This window comes from Trichechus manatus, unplaced genomic scaffold (genome assembly GCF_000243295.1).
Source record: "Trichechus manatus latirostris isolate Lorelei unplaced genomic scaffold, TriManLat1.0 scaffold00317, whole genome shotgun sequence".
NCBI classification, from domain to species: Eukaryota; Metazoa; Chordata; class Mammalia; order Sirenia; family Trichechidae; genus Trichechus; species Trichechus manatus.
In genome coordinates, this window is record NW_004444253.1 from 320,841 (window position 1) to 335,387 (window position 14,547).

At 55.2% G+C, this 14,547-nt stretch overlaps 1 protein-coding gene across 5 annotated transcripts in view; it reads right to left on the bottom strand.

Moving 5' to 3' along the window:
• The window catches only part of EHMT1 (euchromatic histone lysine methyltransferase 1), a 231,313-nt gene that overhangs the window by 2,854 nt on the left and 213,912 nt on the right, over nucleotides 1-14,547 (bottom strand). For all 5 annotated transcript variants that reach the window (XM_023725491.1, XM_023725492.1, XM_023725490.1 and 2 more), the window contains 8 exons: nucleotides 10,996-11,150; nucleotides 9,751-9,918; nucleotides 9,382-9,526; nucleotides 8,129-8,206; nucleotides 6,753-6,868; nucleotides 5,052-5,138; nucleotides 3,756-3,834; nucleotides 352-527 (listed from right to left, as the gene is read on the bottom strand). In XM_023725491.1, coding sequence (XP_023581259.1) covers nucleotides 352-527; nucleotides 3,756-3,834; nucleotides 5,052-5,138; nucleotides 6,753-6,868; nucleotides 8,129-8,206; nucleotides 9,382-9,526; nucleotides 9,751-9,918; nucleotides 10,996-11,150 — 1,004 coding nt within the window. The remainder of the gene's footprint in view (nucleotides 1-351; nucleotides 528-3,755; nucleotides 3,835-5,051; nucleotides 5,139-6,752; nucleotides 6,869-8,128; nucleotides 8,207-9,381; nucleotides 9,527-9,750; nucleotides 9,919-10,995; nucleotides 11,151-14,547) is intronic.

Sequence of the window (14,547 nt, forward strand, 5' to 3'; positions counted from 1 at the left end):
CCCCACATATGGTACCTCCATGCCCCCCCACACACACAGTACCCCCATGCCACCCTCACAGTACCCCATGTCCTCCCCAACAGTACCCCATGCCCCCCGATAGTACCCCTATGCCCCCTCATACACACAGTACACTCACACCCCACTTCACACAGTACTCCGTGCCCCCCCCACATACGGGTACCCCCACACACGGTACCCCCATCCCCCCTTCACACACACACACACGGTACCCCCATGCGCCCCTCACATACACAGTGTACCCCCAACCCCCCCATATACATGGTACCCCCTCAGGCCCCTCCCCATGTGCTCACCACCCTCCCCCGCTGTCCGCCCCACAGCACCTACCCCAGCTGCTCGCCGGCCACAATGGGGCGGGTGCTGAAGAGCGCAACACGGGGGAAGCGCAGGTCCTGGTGGGACATGAAGACGCGCACGGGAACCAGGTTGGGCTCGCAGTGGTGGTTGATGAAGCGGCTGACGTTCCCGTAGAAGCGCGCATCGATGCAGTACACGTCTCCATCCTGCGGGAGAGGGCGCTCAGCACGGCTGAGCCGGGGGCTCCACCTAGGGACCTCGTCCCAAGCAGGCCCGGTGCCCCACGGTGCCCCACCCACTCCACAGCCCCGGGGTGGCTGGTGTGAACGGGCACACACTGCACCCCAAACGAGGGTGCCCGGTCTAGGAGACAATCCCCACGTGGGCATGAGTCACCTGGGCTGGGAGCACTGCCCCAGGCAATGCCGCCTGATGCCCCAGGACCACCAGCTCACGCTGTCATGGTGCTGTCACAATCCACGGGATGACCAGAAGGCTACCTGCTCACTTCACAGCGGCTGGTCCCAATGAGGATGCTCCGGACACAAGAGTGCCCCAGAGACATGGAGCCTGGAGCGGCAACAGGGCCATCAAGCAGGTGAGAAGAAGGGCTGTGCTGACGGTGGGGGGCGACACCTGGCTCCAGCCCGTGGGTCCTGAAGGAGCACCACGCTCTGCGCACAGAGCTGTAGGCGGAGGGCGGCTGTTGTTCTGGCCACTGAGCTTGTTGGGCAGCAATGGATGCTCCCCAGAGCCCAGGAGCAGGGTCGGGGGAGCTGGGCGGCCTGGGATGAGCCGAGTCCTGTGATACCATCACAGGACTCTCCAAGGCAGCGCAGAGAGAACAGCAAAGGCAGCACACGGGGACTCGGCATGCGCCCAAGCTGTGGCCGCACGAGGCCCTTCCTCCACCACCCACAGACAGGTGCCTCACACCACCGTGGGCACAGCACCTCAGCACCTCTTGTGCAAGGGGGAAGAAATGAGAAATACATACTTAATGTCTGTAAACGGTTACTTGTTGGGGTGGGGGCAGAGGACACGGACAGAAGCAATGCTTCCAACATACCCTTTTTATATGCTGTTTACTCTTAACCAAAATACAAATGGAATAAAAAGTCAATCCTAAAATTGGAAATGAACTAAAACATATGTATCTAATTATATATCAGAGCAACAATTACTTCAAGTACTACAACCTACAGAGGTTTGTATGCCTGAGGTGCAGTTACTTAATATGGCCCTTTAGCCACAGTCTTTGAGGCTCTGACACAATAGCTGGGTGGGACCATGCAAATAAGGTGTATGAGGTGTGATGACTGATGTTGTGTGTTGGCTTGGCTAGGCCATGATTACAGTATGGTACGGCTGTCCTCCGTTTTGTGATTTGATGTAATTATTCTAATTATCCTCCTTTATATGTACTGTAAATCCTAACCCCTACATGTTAATGAGGCGGGACTGGTGTGGGGTGTTATCCTGAGTCACAGCCTTGCAGGACAGAGTGACTCAAGTCCCACCTTTACCCAAGTCATGCCCTTCCCTGGTGTGTGGCCTGCATCCAAAGTATGTGAGTGTTCAGGGTCGGGGGGAGCTCCCTCTGTCTGCAACTGGAGCCTGCATCTGGCTTGTCGCTGTCTGGCCTCCAATTCTTGGGACTTGAGCCAGCAGCCAACCATCTGACCTGCTGATTCTGGGATTCATCAGCCACCACAGCCCTGTGGGCCAGCAGCCTGTCGTCTGACCTGAACTGCCAGCCTCCACAGCCCTGGGGGCCAGCAGCCTGTCATCTGACCTGAACCTCCAGCCTCCACAGCCCTGTGGGCCAGCAGACTGTTGTCTGACCCGAACCACCAGCCTCCACAGCCCTGTGGGCCAGCAGCCTGTCGTCTGACCCGAACTGCCAGCCTCCACAGCCTTGTGAGCCAGCAGCCTGTCGTGTCGTCTGACCTGAACCGCCAGCCTCCACAGCCTTGTGGGCCAGCAGCCTGTCATCTGGCCTGCTGATTTGGGTTTGTTGGCCTCTGTGGCCACATGAGTCACAAGAACCCTATGCCTGACCCATGGATTTGGGACTGCCAGCCTCCACAACCACGTGAGCCATTTCCTTGATATGGTTCATTAGTTCTGTGGATGTTGCAGATTATGGAACCCAAAAATGGGAAGGAGAGTACCGAGGGGCAGGAGAGAATGTTAGATGTTAGAGATGATGGTATGGTACAGCAGTTTGAAAAAGTTGGACATTTGGGACATCTTTAACCTCTGCCTCATAGGAACCAGCTTTGTGCTGATCCTTATAAAAGAAGTTATTCATTTAACACCCATAGTGGAATATAGGCTGACAACCAAAAACTGCAAAGAAATCACAAACGTCCTTCAACCCATATACTGGTGGTTCCTGTTAGTAGTAATATTAGCAATATTCCTTAGAAACTTTAATGTATGCTATTATTAGCTGCCATCAAGTCGGCCCCAACTCATGGCAACCCCATGCACGACAGAACGAAACACTGCCCCGTCCTGCACCATCCCCAGAATTGGTTGTAGATGAGACCACTGAGATCCAAAGCATCTTCAGTGGCTGATTTTTGAAAGATCATCAGGCCTTTCTTCCCAGATCGTCTTAGTCTGGACGTTCTGCTGAAACCTGTTCAGCATCACATAAACACATAAGCCTCTACTGACGGGTGGTGGCTGTGCCTGAGATGCATTCATCGGAAATCAAACTCACTCTTCCACATGGAAGATGAGAATGGTACCACTGAACCACCACTGCCTCATATAATACACATGACCGCCTGCCGGGGCAAACGACTATCTGTTGTTGTCAGGTGCCATCAAGTCGGCTCTGATTCATGCTGACCCCATGCATGACAGAACAAAATGTTGCCCAGTCCTGCACCATCTTCATGATCATTGGTACGTGTGAGCCCACGCTTGTGGCTACTGTGTCAATCCACCTCATGGAGGGATTCCCTCGTTTTCTCTGACCCTCTACTTCTATTTTTTCTAAAACTAATTTGTTCCTTCTTCTGGCAGTCCACAGTATATTCAATATTCTTCGTCTAACACCACAATTTGAATGCCTACCCTTATGAACTTAACTGATCATAACAGGGACTTAAAATGCATTGTAAGATATTCCAGTAGTTTTCAAAAAGCCCTGGATGGTCTGCCTGCTTTTCAGAAAGTGCGTGAACTGGGGGTGAGCTGTTTGCTGTATGTGCCCTGGGGCCCCGAGGCCAGGGTCCCCGCGGAAGACGCCCTGGTGCCCTGACCTCAGCACAGGGCCAGCACTGAAGCCGACAAGGTTCATGAGAAAGCAGGAGTAGTCACCCGTCAGCGACAAGCAGCCAACGCAGTACCCCACAGCAAAATCAGACATTCTCAGGTCTGACATAATCAGCCTTTATGCCCCAACCCGAGCACTGTACCTTGTTGTCAAGGTCAAAGAGGTAAGAGTCCTCTTCCCGGACGTCAGCCTCGGAGTCGGAGATAAGCTCCCCGACGTACCTGCAGGGAGAGGCGAGGTGTGCGTGAGGTAGCTGCTGCCTCCCGCCTTGAACGGTCACTGAATGAATGCATGAACAAAGTACCACGGGAGTGTAGCGGACCCCAAAAACCACGTTGACCAAGTATTTTTAGAGAATTTTGCCTGTGACTGAACAGGACTTAGCTAGATGGAAAGAACAGTAACAGTCATACAGAAACTTGCGTCTGGCAATATGGGAGACTAGGAGTCAGGAACTGTCCCCCCACTGAAGACAACCACCAGTGCTGGCGGGTCTCTTCACACACTCACGCGCTGTGAGGAGACAAAAACGCCCGCACCGTGAAGTGAGCAAGGTGAGGGGCCTGAGCGGTGCAGAGGCCTGCAGCAAAAGAGGTGCTGGGAGCGGTCAGGGCACCCCGAGGCACTGGGCTCGCAGCCCGAACCGCCCTCTCTGGAGGGCCCCTCGCCTGCCACCGAAAGGTGCTGGAGGCCAAGCTGCAGGGGAGCCGCTCACTGCCCACACCCAGAGAGGACAGCAAGGGTGCCTCTGGCTACTTTTAGAGGCAAAGACAGGAAGGAAACCAAGAGAGGAGCCTGCACGTGCTGCTTTGAACCACAGACAAAAGGGAAAAGCTTATCGGAAAAATTCTGAACACAAGGGTCTTTGGTATTTCCACTGAAGGAAAACACTCTGTCCCTACCCATCCTGGGAGTCAGGCTGAGAGTGCATGGCTCTCCCTTGCTCACTTGCCCCTCTCCCCAAGTCATGCACGGAAGGCTACCTGTTGCGCCCCCTGCCGTCCCAGTCCTCTGCCAAGACTGCTAAGAGAGGCTGGCACAGCGAGATCCACCCACCCTGGGAGGACAGACCTGTAACCGACTACTCAGCTGATGGATGTGAGACAGGACAGCCAGGCTCAGGGACAGCACAACTGAGAAGGGCCAGTCACCAAGGCCCCACCACAAACATCCAGAGCCACCAGCCATCCAGCTCGCTGTCTTGCTGGAAGAGCGCTTGTGGTCTCTTGAGTGTGGGGCCAGGGCCACATGCCAAAGTCCGGATCCCGCCCACTCTGGCTGTGCCTTGTAACCCCACCAAGCCCACGTCCCCATGGTACCCCGGGAAGCCCCCCAGTGTCCTGAATGCAGGCTGCAATTCTGCTCCCGCCTTCTGTGGTCCCCCAAACTATCTGGCTGTCCCCAGAGACTGCCCACGAGAGGGTTGGGACTCACGTACTCGCAGACGAAGGTACCCAGCGGGATATCCTGCAGGGCCCGAACGCCCCAGCCCATGTTGTGTGTCCGGTAGAGCTGGAGCCGAGTCCTGGAGACAGAGAGTGGGTGAGTGGCTGGCATGCCTGCAGAGTCGCCTCACACTAGGCTGTGTGCACGGCGCGGTCTGTGCTCACAGGGGTCTCGTAATCCCACCATCGACACGAGTGACGTAAGTAAGGGAACGGGAAGCAGGAGTTTTGCGTCTGGAACCACTTTAGAACTTCACCTGTGATGCTAAGTAAAGGCCTCGGAGCAAATCACGTGACTCGGGCACTTGCTCACGCATGTGAGCGTGCAAAGTGTTAAATGGCTCACGCCCATGGGTGCACAGGGCCCAGTACATCTTAGCGAGGACAAGGACCACATCATGCACCGTGGGTCCCCATCTCTGCTGTACACCAAACAGCTGTGCAGGAGCCAGTGAGCCCACAGTGAGGGGCAGATAGACACACAGCAACGGTGACAGAACTACAGACAGCAGAGCTCCTCCAACCTCTGGCAAAACACTCCTGGGCAGAGCTTTCAGGGACAGGCACACAGGCCCCAGACCACCCCTGGGATGGTGCTCTGAGTGCAGCCTCTTAGGAGCCCAGGACCATGCAGGACGTGGCCCAGGAAGCCTGTGGCCTCATGGGAGCCTCATGTGCTGCTCAGGCTCTTCCTATGACGTGTAGGGTCCAGGTCCCAAGGCGGGAGGTGTGGTCTGTCCTCTGTCCGCCCCCTACACTGTCTGCTGTACACCGAGGACAGGGAGGTTGGGCTCAGCGCCGGCCCTCTGTTCTCTGGTTACTAGCATACGTCACTGTCTTCCTCATAACTAGGTTCCAGATCTCTTATCACCAGAACACGGGGAGGAATAGGCTCATGACCAGAACGTGGGGTTCAGGGCCCCAGGTGAAGGCCCCTGAAGCAGCGTCAAGCCTTCATTGAGAAAGGTGAGTCTCCTAACACCATCAAAATGTCATTAAGGGACGCAAAGAATAGAGACGATGTAAATATGATCTGAGCATTAAAAAGGAATTACAATAACCCCAGTCAGCTGAAGAATGTATGCTGTATGTGTGAACTTGGTAACATCAGTGATTTCCACTCCAAGTCCCTTTCTGTTTTAGTTCAAAAGATCCAGTGTGTTCCTTCTTTCAAGCCTAAAGTTAAAAGTATCAAATTTAAGTCTAAGGTGGTAAAAAGCAATTATTTTGTAATTTAAGGTATATGTGACATTTCTAGAGAATGAATGGTTACAAGTGCGTCATTAGCTGTACGCATTCACGTGGGTGCGCGCGCACACACGTACACAGGTAAATATACCATCTTCCTGTCTGTGAAACACACACGTGCCTGGATACAGTGAACTTCTCAAGGAACTTGAATCCTTTTCACACTTTTAACACACAGACACTTGATATTACCCTTTAGTAAAGGGATTAAAATTCTAAACTCCATGTGGGTCTCCGGGGGTGACATCCGAGCTCTGAAGCTTAAGCTGTAATGCCCAGAGTGAGTGGGGGCCGGTCTGCGGTGGAGGGTCATGCGCACGCCCTGCGCTGATTCCCTCCGGGCCCACTTCTCCCGCGGCCGATGCCCCTCGGTGCCGGTGCTCCCTCCGCCCCACCTCCCCGTCCCACTGCAGCCTCAAGGTCCAGCCCAGCCGGGCAGGCCTCACCTGAGACCGTTCTGCACAACCCTGTTGCGGCAGTTCCTCCAGCAGGCGCAGGCATGATTGCACTCGAAGATCAAAGGCGGCTCTGCCATGTTAAACTCTGGCAGCAGGCGGCCATCCTGGGGAGAGACACACACTTGGTGCTGCTGGCTGCTGTTCCTGAACCCACCGACACGAGTTCCCACAGAGCACCCTGCATGGTCTCGACTGACATCAGAACGACTGCTTCTAGTCAAACCAGCACCTGGGGACTCAGGGTTAAGATAGAAAGCCTCAAACCAGACCCCACAGAGCTGCTGACGACGGTGTAAGGACCTGCGGTTTGTCCGCAACTTAGCCCTCCGACTCCTCTGCTCCCTCACGCCCTCACCAGTGCTCTCACAGCCCATTAAGGGCTCCCAGACCCCTCCCCTGGCTCCTCCTCTGGTCACCCACTGAGACCACCAGGTCCCTCACCACCATCTGGACCCAGCTGTTGGCCTTGCAGCCTTGTGAACTCTGGAGGGACGCAGCCAGCTTCCCCTCCACCACCCCTCTCCCCACTGCACCCCTGCTCTGCAGAGGCCGCCGTTTCGCTCAGAACAACACAGGCCACGCCGCCCCTACGGCTCCCCTTCCGTGTGCTGTTCCAGCTCCCTGAACATCCGCTTTTGCGGAGAATCGCCTGTGCCCGCTGGACCCACACCTCCCCTTCACCCTGTCAGCCTGCTTTGCTCCCCCAGATGACCTCGGGGCACTCCAAACCACAGATCACCCCAAACCACAGACCACCACGGCTCTCAGCTGCTGGACGCTCTCTCCCTGACGCCCTTGGGGTGTGGCATGCGCTGGGTTCCTGGATGCCGCCCATGCCCAGCGCCCTCTCTGCAGCGCCACCACTGCCTGGCTTCCCTCCCTGGGGGGTGGGTGCACGTCCACCCTCTTCGCGCGGCCAGCCTGATGCGACAAGCACAGAGCAGCAATCCTTCAAACGAGCGACAGACACCTTTTCTTCCTGCGGCCCCAGCTCAGTGGGACGCACCACTGTCCGGTGAGAGACGCTCCACCCCCACCACCAGGGAGGACAGACGGACGCCCATCCCCACTACTGGCGTGGACGGACAACCCACCACCTGGGGAAACAGACGGACACCTCACCCCACCTCTGGGAAGAACAGACAATACCCCCCCATCACAGTCCAGTCAGCCACAAAGGAGCAGGTCACGCCTCTTAACGACCTAAGAACCCACGGCTTCACTCCGTGATTGCCATCAGGATCTCACTTCCTGTCTGTTGCCCTCACTTGGTCTCCACGGTGAGCTCACCCCCATGCCCCCCAACGCTGTGGAGGCCCCTGAACCAGACGGGACTCTGGCTCCAGCCTGATCAGCTCACCTACCTTATCATACCAGCAGCGCATGCTGAGCTGGCCACACATGCAGTTACTGGAGGAGCAATCATCGATGCAAATGCAGTACTGCGGGAAGAGGGAGGGCGGCTACAGCAGGCAGCCACTCGCACCCGCGCCCACACCCACTCCTTAGCCCATTCTCCAACGTCCCCGGCCCCAGCCCGTCCTCCCACGTCCCCGCCCCAGCCCGTTCACCCACGTCCCTGCCCCAGCCCATTCTCCCATGCCCCAGCCCCCACCCCAGCCCATTCTCCCGCGCCCCAGCCCCCTCCTCAGCCCATTCTCCTGCACCCCCGCCCCAGAGTGTTCTCCCGCGCCCCCGCCCCCTCCTCAGCCCATTCTCCCACGCCCATGCCCCCTCCCCAGCCCGTTCTCCCGGGCCCACACCTGCACAATTTCCATTGGCCCTTAATGACTCATCTCTTACACAGATGTGTGCTACTGCCCCATCTCAAGACACGCAAGGAGACTGTAGTCTCCCAGGGGGAAGGGCGAGACACTGAGTGCCCGCTGGGGGAAGGAGAGGGCAGGAGAGGGATGCACTGCAAAGGATGAGGCACGGTGGAGGGTGAACGGGCAAGGGGGAGCACGACCCTAGAGAGGAGCTAGAAACAGTCCAGTCTGGATTCAAGGCCTGTTACTAAACGGAAATGCCAAGGAGTCAGGGCTCAGTGCCCTGAGGAGGGAGGGAGACGGGGCTCAGATGGGGCTCGGTGCTGTGAAGGAGGGAGGGAGACAGGGCTCAGTGCTGTGAGGAGAGAAGAGGACAGCATTCTTTCCTGTGATGAGTGAAGCAGGCAGGGCTCCTGCAAACCCTTACTTAGGCGCATGGGGGGACATGTCAAGTGATGGGACGCAGCACTGCTCGCCGGCCCGGTTGCCCTGTGCTGCCCTCAGATCACTGTCCTGCACGGGTTTCTCGTGCACCAGATGGGACTGGCAGTGCAAGCTAGCCAGGGCGACCAAACACGGTGCCTACCAGTCGTCACCCCTGCAGACATTCGGGCGGTGCTAGGGTGCTGGGTGAGAAGACCCTCTGGAGAGTAACTGAAAGAGTCCAGGGCCGTGCTTAGAAAGGACTAGCTGTTCTGGAAGTTTCCTTATCTGCCCTCCAATGGCTGGCTCTCAACTCTTTACTGGAGGTAAGTGCTGAGAGAATGGGTCTCCTGGAAAATCCCCCAAAACTCGGCACTTTGGAATGGAGAGAACCTGGAGCCCTCCCTCCTTCCCGCACGCCTGACCTGCAGGTGAGTGATGTTCCTGTCGATGTTCATGGGGGACGTCACACAGTTCTGAGACACGTATTTGTAGTTGCTGGGGCATGGCTCGCTGTCCACCGCGTTGACGCAGGGAATGGGGATGCGTTCATAGCCCCGCGCGATGTCTCTGCACAGGTGGGAGAACACACCTTTCGCTGTTATAGGGTTTGCCCAAAATACGAGGGAGCCAAAGAGCATGAGGGAGCCAAAGCACACCTAGCAGAAGGATCCGGGCCCGGACCTTCAGCTCTGTCCACTTTAAAGAGAAGCCCCACTGCAAACCCCCTACCCCGTTTACCGTCTGCTATAGCAGCCGCCACGTGCAGGGCATCTCCGGCTCGGCCCGCTCACCTGCTCACCATCCGCTCCTTTGGGGCGGGCTGGTCCGGTGCCGAGTCTCGAAGGGCCTTGCTCATCTGCAGGGCCGTCCACACCTGGGAGTTGAGGCTCGCACACTGCAGGGGTGTCTCGCCCTCCTTGTTCTTCAAGGTGATGTCAGAGTCCCAAGAAAGGAAGAGGCTGAAAGAAAATATGTAGGCCAATAGGACACTGTAAAAAAACTTAATGATGAGATTTACAAAATGACCACGATCAGTAAACAAAGAGAACACACCATTCATTCCGAAATAACTTCGGCAAACTGGCTGAGCAATAATTTGGAAAAGAGGAGCTGTAACTCACTCCAAAACACACCTCATTACTCCTCCCCCACATTCACTGCAAAAGCCTTCTCTTAGTTTTCTTAGCAGAAGGGCCTGTAAATAACTGGGCTTGCTATTTGGATTCTTCATTCAAATTTGCCCTCAGGGATAGAAACGGAATATTCAGGCTGCAATGAACCCAGCTGCTGTCTCCACCTGAGGCCGCTAGGTCCTGGGTCTGGGCTCGATAGGGTCGTCTCCCAGATGGGCTTGTGTGGAGAAGGGTGTAGGCCCAAGCCCCCCTGCCCAGCCCTGCCCAGGATCCTGTGTACCCAGCCCTGCCCAGGATCCTGTGTACCCAGCCCAGGTGCTTGGGTCAAGACCAGCAGGATCCTCGTGTGCAGTGAGGAGGAGGATTTACCTGAGCAAAGGCTCAGTCTGGCTCTGCCCCTGCCCCTAATTAGGACCAGCGGCCCCAGGTGTCTTCCTAGAAGTAGAACAAAGACGGTATCCAGGACTCAAATCACGTGGCATGAATGACAGGTGGGAAGAAGGTGATGTATGTGGCTCTGACATCACGTAGGGGTTAAGCCCCTAAATTTGAAGAGCTCTGGAGCTGGCAGCAGCTGCATGACAATGCGTCTCGTTCTCCCCGTGGAGGCCGGGCCCCAGCCCCCACAAGCTTGACCCACCGCCCACACCATTTGGGTGGGAGGTGTGGGGTCTGAGATACACGTTGGGCATAAATACTTGGGGTTTGTCACAATGACTTCCCCAAACCAGAAATAAACAGTAGCTGAGTTCAAATGTGAAATGACCAGGGACCTCCTCTGTTTGTGTAGGGGCCTTCCCTGGACACCCAGGGGCACCCCCACCACTGGGAGCAGAGGGTGCATCCACCGTCCAGGGGGATCCACAAGAGCCCTGAGTGGTCAACGAGTGACCGGCCACGTACACGACACATTCGTAGCGGTTCTCCCGGGCGGCGATGTGCAGCGGCGAGTCCCCATGGATGTTGACGGCATGAAGATCGCACTTGGCGGCCAGCAGGATCTCTGCGATTTCCATGCAGCCTGAAAATGCTGCCCAGTGCAGGCAGATGTTCTCCTCCTAGCGAGAGACACAGGAGACCCATGAGCGTGGTCTGCAGCCACAAAAGCATGACCTGGTGGACACACACACACACTCATGGAGGAGTGTCCACTGGTGTCTGGATGAGGAGGGGATGTCAGGAGGCGTGATTGCACATCCCCGTGGACACTGCAGTTCCATCAGAGACCAAGTGGGAAGTGGCTTTGCATTTCACCAGAGACCAGGACTCTAGAAGGATACTTCCCTTTTAAATATTAATATATAAAGGGAACACCATAGTACATGATATTTTAAAAATAGGGAAAAAAAAGTCATCCAGAGGTATACCACCCTAAGCACAGTACATTTTTAAAAAAAATTTTATCGTGTTTTAGGTGAAAGTTTACAAGGCAAATTAGTTTCTGATTCAAAAATTTATACACAAATTGTTTTGTGACGGTTGCAATCCCTGCAACCTGCTGGCATCTCCCTCCTTCCCTTTACCCCCCAGGTTCCCGGCGTTCATCTGTCCAGGTTTCCTGTCCGCCCATGCCTTCTCGTCTTCACTATCGGGCAGGTGCTGTCCAGCTGGCTTCATACATGCAACACAACCAAGAAGCACGTCACTCGCGAGCTGTCGTTCCGCAGGCCTGTCTGGTCTTTGGCTGGAAAGTGCACTTCGGGAGTGGCTTCAGTTCGGAGTCAGCAGGTTCTAGAGACCACCGTCTCGGGGGCTCCTCCCGTCTCTGCCAGACCAGTAAGTCTGGTCTTTTTTTGTGAATTTGAGTTCTGTTCTACGTAGTTCTCCCGCTCTGTCCGGGACCCTCTATTGTTATCCCTGTCAGAGCAGTTGGTGGTGGCAGCCAGGCACCATCTAGTTCTTCTGGGCTCAGGCTGGTGGAGGCTGTGGTTCATGTGGTCCATTTGTCCTTTGGGCTAATATTTTCCTCGGGTCTTTGGTCTTCTTCATTCTCTGCTCCGGATGGGATGGGACCAACAGATGTATTTTAGATACCCGCTCGCAGGCTATTAAGACCCCAGACACTCACCAAAGTGGGATGTAGAACATTTTCTTTAAGAACTACGTTCAGCCAACTGACCTAGATGCCCCCTAAGGCCATGGTCCCCAGCCCTCGGCCCCAGTAACTTGGTCCTCTCAAGGTGTTAGGATGTCTCTAGGAAGCTTCTATGGCTTTGCCTTGGCCAAGTCGTGCTGACTTCCCATACATTGTGTGTTGTCTTTCCCTTCACCAAAGTTGACACTTACCTACTACCTAGTTAGTGATTTCCCCTCCCTCCCACCCCTTCCTTCCCTCATAACCATAGAAGACTTTTTTTCTATATGTAAACCTTTTATTGGGTTTTTATAAGAGTACAACACATTAACATTCGGGGATACTATTCTATTTTTTTTTTTAAATTATACTCATAAGTGTTATAATCACAACATAGGGCAATAATTGTGTAAGATTTGAAAAACACCAATTTAATAAAATTAAAAATTTATTTTATAAAGGCCTATATAAAATAAGACCACCACCCGTCCGTCAGTTTGTCATACTGTGGTGACCTACGTGTTGCTATGATGCTGGAAGCTACGCCACCACGATTTCAAATACCAGCAGGGTCACCCATGGTGGACAGGTTTCAGGGGAGCTTCCAGGCTAAGACAGACTAGAAAGAAAGGCCTGGCAATCCACGTCCGAAAGTCAGCCAATTAAAACCTTATGGATCACAACAGAACACTGCCTGACTCACTTGCTTTGGACATGTCATCAGAAGGGGTCAACTGCTGGAGAAGGACATTATACTTGGTGAAGCAGAGGGCCAACTAGGGCAGAGACCCACACTGCCATGGACTGGCACAATGGGCACAATGAGGGACTTGAACATGTTGGTGATTATGAGGATGACGCAGGACCAGGCAAGGTCTTGTCTGTCATACGTAAGGTCACTATGATTGGGAGCTGACTCAATAGCAGCTATCTGTATCTAAAATAGCACTTTACACCACATGTAAAACATATGATTTATAAACTGACTTAAAAAGATAAAAGACGAAGAGTAAGTGTTAATGTGAGAACATGTTCAGCCTTTTGCCAGAAAGCCCAGCAACAGACATGAAAACAATCCGGTAACACTGAACATGTGTCACCCTGAGGACAGAGATCGACCAGCCTCCGCAAATGACGCCCACCCCTGCTTCAGCCCCGACTTGAGCCTGTCTCCCCATTTCCGCACACCCTTCTCAGGTCGGGGCTGCGCTCTCCCGTGTGCTCACGCGGCTCACACCGTCACTGACGGGGGGACGGCCCACGAGTTCACGGCTTGTAACTCCTCAGTCACCTCTCAAGGGGGTGTTCGGTTAGTTTCTTCCTTTCGGATATGACGCTGCTGACATTTCAGTACTTACGGGTTTTCTTTTCCGGAGTCACTTCTCAGGATGAGTTCTCTGGCTCAGAGGCTATATGCCATCGATAGCTCTCGAAGGACACTGCCCACAGGCCACCATATGGGCTGCAGCGAGTCTGCCTGCCTGGCGGTGCTCACCTCATCCACGACCCACGAGCGGCTGCATGCCCTGCCAGGGACCGCAGGAGGCAAAGCCCCAGGCAGAGCCCACCACGGGGCCCGTGACGGGCTGTGTCGCCAGCTGCCGCCCTTGCATGCCTCCGGGGGGCAGGGCCGGCCCAGGCTGGGGCTGCAGGAGCGCACCTGTGCTGTGCAGCTGCTCCCTCACTCGCTCTCCCAGCTTCCACTCTGTAATGGGCACTCGGGACTTTCAGTTCAGCGAGCACTGGCATGGTGACAACAAAGCAGAACTGCATGGTTCATTTTTTTGTCACCCCACCAACGAACAACCAGAGCCCCAAGCGTGGGCTTCTCTCCTTTGTCTGCTTCCAACAGAGGAAGCTAGATCTTACCTGGGGCGCTCTCCTCTAGCTGCTCTTCTCGGGAGCCCCCCAGCCCTGCTCTCTGTCACTGGCCCCTCTCCACGTGCACAAGCTCCTTGAGCAAAGTGCTGCTTCCCGAGGGACCTCTTTTCTTTTCCCTTTATGAGAACGTCTTTGATTTTATAACCAGTACTCCATTTTTAGAATTTTCCAGTTCACTGGAGCACCTCGCAGCATGGGGTCACGCAAGCCCCTCGCCGCCTGAAGCCACCTCTGGGTCGTGACCAGGCTGGCCTACCCTCCCTGACGACTTCACTTCTGAAACAATCGAGGGGACCTCTGCGCCCAGCCAAGAAGCAAAACAGCCACAACATACGCAACAACTGTCTTTAAGACACCTGGTGTCAGGCACTGATGGGCTGTGACCCCGGGGAAGACGAAACAAACGAGGGGTCCTGGACTGTACCCAATCGTGGCCGTGGTGCAGGAGGGGGCACAAAGCCCAGGGAAGAGGGGTCCTGGACTGTACCCAATCGTGGCCG